The sequence below is a fragment of the Sceloporus undulatus genome, chromosome 1 (genome assembly GCF_019175285.1).
Source record: "Sceloporus undulatus isolate JIND9_A2432 ecotype Alabama chromosome 1, SceUnd_v1.1, whole genome shotgun sequence".
NCBI classification, from domain to species: domain Eukaryota; kingdom Metazoa; phylum Chordata; class Lepidosauria; order Squamata; family Phrynosomatidae; genus Sceloporus; species Sceloporus undulatus.
In genome coordinates this window covers 73,922,208-73,930,433 of record NC_056522.1, presented here as the reverse complement: position 1 = coordinate 73,930,433, position 8,226 = coordinate 73,922,208, and the positions used below count along the sequence as shown (strand labels likewise).

Here is an 8,226-nt window from a genome sequence, read left to right as displayed (position 1 = left end):
AGGAATCCAGTGACAGACATTTGTTCATATGTCTTTTGATGTTGCTCTCAGACCCTGTTGGCCTTGATTCAACCATGATTCATGGTGACCTTGTGAATGAGACATCTCTAAGCCCCTTTGTCCTCCACTGCTCTGCTTAGGTCCTGCAAATTTATACTTGTAACCTCCTTAAATGAGTCTGTCCATCTAGCTTGCAGTCTTTCTGCCTTTCTGCTTCCCTCCACCTTTCCTAGCATAATTGTTTTTTCTAATGGATCATGCCATATCAAGATGTTGCCAAAATACGACAGGCTCAGTTTGAGATTTCCAGGGAGATTGGAGGCTTGATCTGTTCAAAGACTCATTATCTTTTTAGCTGTCCATGATATCCTTAGCGCTCTTCTCTAGCACCACATTTCAAAGTAAATGATTTTCTTTTTCTCTGCTTTCTTCACTGTCCAGCTCTTGTGTCTGTACATGTTGATGGAGAATACAATGGCTTGGATAATTCAGTGCTCAGTTGTAAATCTTTACTCTTTAAGATTCTGTCTAGTTCTTTCATAGCTGCCCTTCCCATTCCTAGTCTTCTTTTGATTTCTTGTTTTGCAGTCCCCATTCTGATCAATGTTTGTTCCTAGAAATGGGAACTCTTTAAGAATTTCAATATGCATTTCTTCTGTGATCACTATCTTTATTTTCTTTATGTTCTGCAGTAAGCCTGCCTTTCAACTTTCATCTTTGATCTTCCTTAGTAATTGTTCCAGGTCTGTGATCTTTTCCGCTAGTAGCATGGTGTCATCCACATATCTTAAGTTGTTGATGTTTTTTCCTCCTATCTTCACTCCTTCTTCCTCTAAGTCTAACTCTTCTCTTATGATATTTTCTGCATACAGGTTGAACAAGTAAAGTGAAAGAATGCAAGCTTGTCTGAGCCCCTTGCCAATTGGGAACCATGTACTTTTGTGAGAGTATCCTATTGTCCTAAGTACAGATTTCTCATCAGGACTACCAGATGGAGTGACAGTCCTATGAAAACAGAACCCTCCATAGTCTTTCATGATCTCTTAGGTTTGTAATGTTGTCCCTAATGCCTCTGCCTTTCCTGAACCCTGCTTGGACATACAGGATTTCTTTTTCTATGTATTGGAGTCTACGTTGCAGAATATTGCTTGCGTATGAGATTAGTGCTATGGTCCTATAGAGACTCGACAGATGGACAGCTCCATGCTGCGCGTCTTTGCCCCGTATCATTGCTGCAGCCACCAAACAGCGCAGCAACAATGCATTGCCTGAAAGAAGCAGCCTACAGCGGCTTCTTTTTTGTGGTGCCATAGGTGCTGCGCGTCGATGTTGTGACACCCTTTCCTGTAAGCAACATATACACACTGCATGGCGTGTGCGTCATTGTGGAGCTACCAGTGTGGATGGAAGCAAGCCATGATAGTGGCATCCTCGTGGACTAGGGCTGCTGGGCATGTAAATACCCAGCCTCATCTAGTCCTAGTTTGCGGTGAGGATACTGAAAACTGCCTGTCTGTACCTGGCGATAGTTGCTGCAGTCTTTTGTGTCTTCTTTTTCCATATCTCTTGACATATGAGTGGAAAAACTAGAAACAGGAGAAAGAAAGAGAAAAACCTGGTTAGGGGCAGGAAACACAGCATTAAATATGGAAGGGGAGGAGAGAGAGGCTGGCCAATGAGACTGATTGGCCCGAGCCTATATGAAAGGTGAAGCATTCCTCTTTGGGTCCCTGGAGCCTGCTGCAGCTGGTTCAGCTACTAAGGTGCCACTGTGCCAGGTAGGACCAGGACTGGTAAGGAAAGCTATATGAACCTCTTTTGGGTTTGATATGTAACAAAAATAGTGATGTTCTATGTCAAGTTGAATGAAACTGTACTTTGGATTTCTATCCTGATAAATGCAAATATATTGAAAAAACTAACATCTGAGTTCCAAGCAATTGAGAAATACATAGAAAAGAAAAGATCAGAGATTTGGAGTCTAAGGTCCAAAACACACTGCAGAAATTATCCAGTATTTTAACTGCCTTGGTTGAGTGCTAGGAAATTCTGGGAATTTTAGTTTGTTGTGGCACTAGAGCTTTTTGACAGAGAAAGCTAAATATCTCACAAAATTACAGTTCCCAGAATTCCCTAGCACTGAGCCCAGGTAGTTAAAGCAGTCACAAATTGGATTATTTCTGCATTGTGTTTTGGAACCAAAACAGAGGGAAAGCGATAGAGGTGCATCTAAGGGCTTCATTGGATTGGATACAAAATTTGTATCCACCTTTGGAATGTTATTCAGATGTGTCTTTAAGCAAAATCATAATATTCAGAGAAAAAGAGGGATGGAATAATTGAAAGTAGGTGAAATATTAAAAAAAAACTTGCAAGTAACGAAAAAGAGACTTCATATCACATTCAAGCAGTGTTATCTATAAGATTCTCTTTCCAAAGCAGCATGTGTGGCCCTGCCCTTGTAGTTTTCAAAAATAATTTAAACATTTATTTTTTAACATTATTTCTTCCAATCTCACTTTAATACACAGGCTATGAGTTAAAATGTAACCAGTTTTAAGTAGATGCTATGGTATTTTATCATTTCTAATTAGAAAGGTTTGATTGTGTTTTAGTAACTGGTTTGCTATTTTGAATGCCATTTTACAAGTTGTTGTGATAGGGCTTTGCCTGGGAAGGGAATGGGTAAGTATTTTATATTATTAAATAAATAAAGTATTTTTGAAAAGAGCCAGTGTGGTGTAGTGGTTTGAATATTGGACTATGACTCTAGAGTTCGAATCTCTGCTTGGCCATGGATATACACTGGTTGACCTGGGTCACATTCTCTCAGCCTCAGAGGAGGATAATGGCAAACCCGCTCTGAAGAAATCTTGCCAAAATAATTCCCTGATAGGTTTGCCTTGGGGTGGCGATAGCTGGAAATGACCTGAAGGCTCAAAAAACAACCATTTTTGAAAAGACGACTTAGCCAAACAAATCTTACAAAATGGCATACAATTTAAAAACATAATCATGTCATAAACACAATAAAATATAATTTTTAAAAATTCAGTTTGTTAAATAAATAAATAAATAAATAAATAATTTTAGAAGCTGAACTACATCTGTTTTCTTCACAGAGTCATTCCACTTCCAGAAAAGAGAAAGAACTGTTTTAAAAATGCCATATATTAGAAAGAAATTTATTGAGATACTGGAAAAAGCGATCGAAGATGGTAAGAAGATGACTCGAGAAGAAAAGCTATTTACTTATGATGGTGTTGTATACCCTACAACTCTTTGTAGCTCACAGCTCTTCAAAGCTCTAGAGTCTTTTGAAGCAAGGAGTGATGATGTCATTTTAGCCGCATATTGCAAAACTGGTGAGTTTTGTTTCTTTGAACATAGATAGATATATAGATAGATAGATAGATATAGCATCCCATGATAAACTTGAATTGGAACTATTTTGTGAAGAGTTACTAAATGATACAACTGGCCGGAATCTGAGAATAGGGAAGACAAATAAAAATATATATAGAAAAGAAAAAGTTTGTCTTGAATAGAAGGTAGTAAATGTAATTGCAGTTATTTGAAGAAAAAAAAAAGAAAATTAATGGTTGCTAGATTAACAAAGTCTCATCTTTTAAATATCTGGCAGTTGGATTACTGTTCTCTTTATACTGCACAGTTTTGATAACATAGTGCTAAAATGTCCTACATTTTGTGGTGCCTCATCCTCCTTTGTGTTTATGACATATGGTCACCTTGTATATGTCCAAGTTAATCCTGTGGGTGAAGGTACAAACCTGGGTATCATTTTCAGTTATGCCCTTTCCAGAAATTTTTTCCCCTCATGTGGACAATGCTCTTTTCAGTTACGGCACTTTTGACTTGTGAAATTGGGTGGGGGAGCTTTGACACTGATTATCTCCTACTAACCTTGCCACAGCAACCTATGTTCCAATGTCCAGAAATCTGTAGTCCCACCTTCCCAATGAGCTATTGTCAGTGGAGCAATGCTGTGTTTTTTACCTGATTAACCCCAGCACCCCTATTGGGTACAGTATGTGATTGTAAAATTCATCACCAGACCCACTGAAGCTGGCAACTTAATAAATAAATAAAGAACAGGTAAGACTCCTAGGAAGAGCCAGCATGGTGTAGTGGTTTGAGCATGGGCCATGAGTCTGAAGGTCAGGGTTCAATTCCCCACTTGGCCACAGTCACTGGGTGACTTTGGATGGGGCAAACCCTCTGAGCCCTGAAAACCCCAATGGTACGTTTCCCATAAGTCAGGAATGACTTGAAGGCACATAGAAGCAAAAAGAAAGAAGCACAGAAAGCAGATAAGAACTGAGATGTTAATCTCTTTTAAACTCCCCCCTCTCTTTCTCAATCTCTGTGTGGAGATAAGACAGGAGAAAGACAAATAGTCTCCAATAAGTGACCTATTATACCTACAGAGTAAAATACCCCCGGTTGTCTCCTGTTTTTACTGATTTCCCCCCACCCCTCCAGTTTTGAGTAATTGCAAAGAACGGTTTGTAGCTGTTGCTCTTGTTGCTAATTTTGGCCGGTTACACACCGGCAGTTTAGTGCGTGTTCGCCACGCACTAGGGTTACGAAAGGGCGGTGCTTCCGCACCGCCCTAACCCTAGTGCGTGGCGAACACGCACTAAACGGTGGCGGCCCTTCCGCAAGGCCACCGCCGTGAGTACATCATGGCCGCGCCTCCTCTAGACGGGGCGGCGCGTCCATGACGTAGTAGCTCCGCGCCAGGGCGCTTAGTGCGCCCTGAACACGGAGCAGGAAGGAGCTCCATTTCGGAGCTCCTTCCGGGTTTAGTCCACTGGGCGCAGCCTTGAAACGGCTGCGCCCAGCGGACTAAACGAGAAAGGGGCCAAGCAGCCCCTTTCTCTGCTCCCCGCCGCCGCGGGGTGTCCTTGGGGCTTGAAGCCCCAGGGACACCCCTTTTCTGGCTGCGGGGAAGCGGCGTTTTGCCGCTTCCCCGCAGCCCGAAAAGCAGCGGATCGGGGCCTCAGCGGCTGCCGTTCTGGCCACTGAGGCCCCGCTCCGGTGGGGAAAGGGGCGGGGCCAGACCGCCCCAAATGGGTGGTCTATATCCCGCCATTGCTTTCTTTCTCCCCTGAGCCTTCTCTGGATTCTATGTGTATCTAGACTCAGGGATGTAGCTACAGGGGTGGCAAAATGAGGGCATAGCCCTGCATAAGAATTCTGTCTCTCTAATGAAATTTTCCTTCAGTCCCCAAATTTCTAGTACTGCTGAGAGCGATACATTGAAAGTTGTTTATGTCTAGAACTAACTTTGTTCACATTACTTTGGTCACTCTCCCTGTCCCTTTTATTTGGATGCCTGAAATGTTTTTCTGAATGCCCAAAGAAGTTTTAAGTTACAGTAATGCTGTAGAGATTTGGAGAGTGAAGAAAAAAAATCATTTAGAGGAACAGAATTTTTATTTCTGGGGCAATATTTTCATTTCCCCTTGCTCCCCGCTTTCCCACAGCTAAACTCATGACATGAAATTTTATGAAGGAATGAACTTAATCGTGTGAAGTCACCTAGCATCTTATTTTATTGAGTAACTGGCCAAGATTCCAGCCCATTTCATAAAAGACCATGCTTGCACAGTTAATAGAGTGCCACTAGGAAAAGGGAGCCTGTTTGGAATCGATTTATTTTGTTGGTACACATGTTGTTCCCATTGGAGCTGGGAAAATGGAGATGTCCTTCAGGTAGCCCCCTCCCCCCCCCCTACAGATCCTTTCGGAAGGTCCCAATGGGAACCTCTTTCTCTCTTCCCTTTATCTCTTTCATCCCTCCCTTCTCCTCCTTTCATTTCTTTCTTCATTCCCTCCCCCTCTCCACCTTCTTTCCTTCCTTCCTACCTTCCTGTGTTCCTTCCTTCTTTCCTGCCGGGACCTCTGTTTGCCCAATGCTGGCTGGTGCAGCAGGAGCACCGGAAGCCCCACCTACACCAGGGAAGCAGCAGAGGCCTGGAAGCAGTGCCAGAGGCCCCGCCAGCCCTGGGAGAAGCATCGGAGGCCCAGAGGCCCGGCAGGAAAGAGGGAAGGAAAGTAGGAAGGAAGGGAGCCGGGAGGAGGAGAAGTAGGATAGGGGATCCTTTATTTCTTAAAGCAAAACTAATTGCAAAATTGGTAGAATGGCCTAGCAGCTACTTACCTTTGCAAATAGATGCTTTGCCAGTCTATCAGTTTTCCGATTAATTTTTTTTATTTTTTAAAAAAGGACCCAAAACGACGGCACTGGGTGTGTGTGTGAAATCTCTGGGGATGGATGACACACACCCCTCTGCCATTTGCCTCTCCTCTCTGAAAGAATCGATCCTGATCTGGTGTTCCTACTTGTTGGACACAGGCTGGGATCAATTCTTAGCAAAAGAACCACTAAAAACAGCTACCAAAATACCCCGGGCTTTTGGCGTTTGCCCCACGTTTTTCCCACTGGAATCTATCAAAGGAGGATCAGAATTAATTTCCACTGGGAACTAGGGGCATATAAATCAAATCAGGATTCAGAGTTTTTAATAGTGGGAACGATCCCCTAATTTGCTATGAATGTTATGCCGATGAAGTTGATTGATTTGAGCAAAACATATGTCTGAGTTAAATTATCTCTTGTTATCTTTGCTTCATAACTTTGCCAATGGGCTACCAGTTGTGGGGGGGAAAATTATTTCTAGCTCTTTGACTCTTTTCCAGGTACTAACTGGGTTGGTCAGATTGTTACAGATTTAGTAATAACCTCTGCAAAGAAACATGAACCTCACAAGCTGAATGAGGAGCTACTACTGGCAGAATTTCCCTTTCTGGAAATTGGAGATCTTGAAAAGTATAAGGTGATCACTTGCAATGTGTACAGAAACCTGAAGAATTGTCCAGACCTAATTGTTAATGGATGATTTTACACACTCTTGTAATTCTCCATGCTCTTTTAATCCCCCCCCCCTTCCTCTTCACTTCCAGGTAATGTCCACCAGTGCCAGTGCTGAATAAGGAAGCTTTATAAGTTTATATGCTTGTAAATTTTCTCATTTTAAACATACATTATTCTACTGCCTTATTAGCTGTCATTTCTTCCAGGTTATCAGGTCAATGATAAAGCATGGCTGAGAGTTATTGAGTCATTGTGGGTACACCAATATTCTGCATGTTGAGAGAGCAGACATCACCACCTACCCCACTCACAGCTGTTGGTATTATTTCATAAGGATCCTAAATGTCAAATTAGCAAGATTATCACAAACAGCTTTTAATGAGATTCCCATGGGAAGGAAGTGGCTTCAGCTATGGTGATGGTGACGACACAATGCCGCCTCCAACCCATAGCTACCCCATCCACTGCCCATCTCTTTTCATTCACAGAGGAAATCCATGAATGAAATGGTAATTGCACAATGCCCTGGGTGCAAAAAACCATTCTGGGGCACTTGTGTGATTGTCAGTCGCATGGTGTCAGTGTCCCATCCTCCCCCCTTTTCCTCCTCCCCTCACTATTTTTTAATTTATTTTTTCTTAGTTTTTCACATAATTCCAGAGCTCTGTAGCCTCTGAAGTTTTACAAAAATCATTTAAAAATCTTAAATCAGAACTGCAGAGTTCTGGAATTACATGAAAAATGTTGAAAAAACAAACACTTTAGGCATGCTGGGTAAAGCACAAGGGAGGGAGAGTGAAGTTAAGCGAAAGGACAGTCAGAGAATGCAATGGGGGCAGCAGCCCTGGTTTTGTGAATGAAAGAGAATGTGGTGATGGCTGCTGTTAAATTGCTATGTTGCCTTTTTATTTTGCTGACATGAGAGCAGCAAGAAAGGGGTTGGTCTGATAATCTCCTAGATTATAAGAATGAATTAATTTGAGGGCCTGATCTATCCATTGCTGTAGTATCATAGATAGCCAAACCTTGAGTCAGATTCTGGTGTAAAAAGTTTTTGATGACTATATGATATTTGATAGCTAGAGCTAATGAACTACACAAGCCAAAGTTCTTTCTCTCCTATTGTGGGGGCTTCAGTGACTCAATGCTGTGACTCTCTTAATGTCAGACTGTTTCATAGATGGGCCTATTCACTGCTGATGAGGAAAAGCCCAGCTCTCTCTGTCTGGGTGGGGATTTTATATTTTTTTTCTTAGATCCTTTCAGAAACCTCTATTATTATTATTATTATTATTATTATTATTATTATTATTATTATTATTATT

The 8,226-nt window shown here is 41.9% G+C and overlaps 1 protein-coding gene across 2 annotated transcripts in view; it reads left to right on the top strand.

Annotated features, from left to right (window-relative positions):
- Positions 1-1,627: 1,627 nt before the first annotated feature.
- Positions 1,628-8,226, top strand: part of LOC121929358 (sulfotransferase 6B1-like) — a 20,106-nt gene continuing 13,507 nt past the window's right edge. Inside the window, exons 1-3 of one of the 2 annotated variants that reach the window (XM_042464868.1) lie at positions 1,628-1,778; positions 3,123-3,365; positions 6,727-6,863. In XM_042464868.1, the coding sequence (XP_042320802.1) occupies positions 3,164-3,365; positions 6,727-6,863 (339 nt within the window). In that variant the 5' untranslated portion in view covers positions 1,628-1,778; positions 3,123-3,163. Of the gene's footprint in view, positions 1,794-3,122; positions 3,366-6,726; positions 6,864-8,226 lie in introns of both variants that reach the window. The other variant, XM_042464859.1, reaches the window with a different exon arrangement.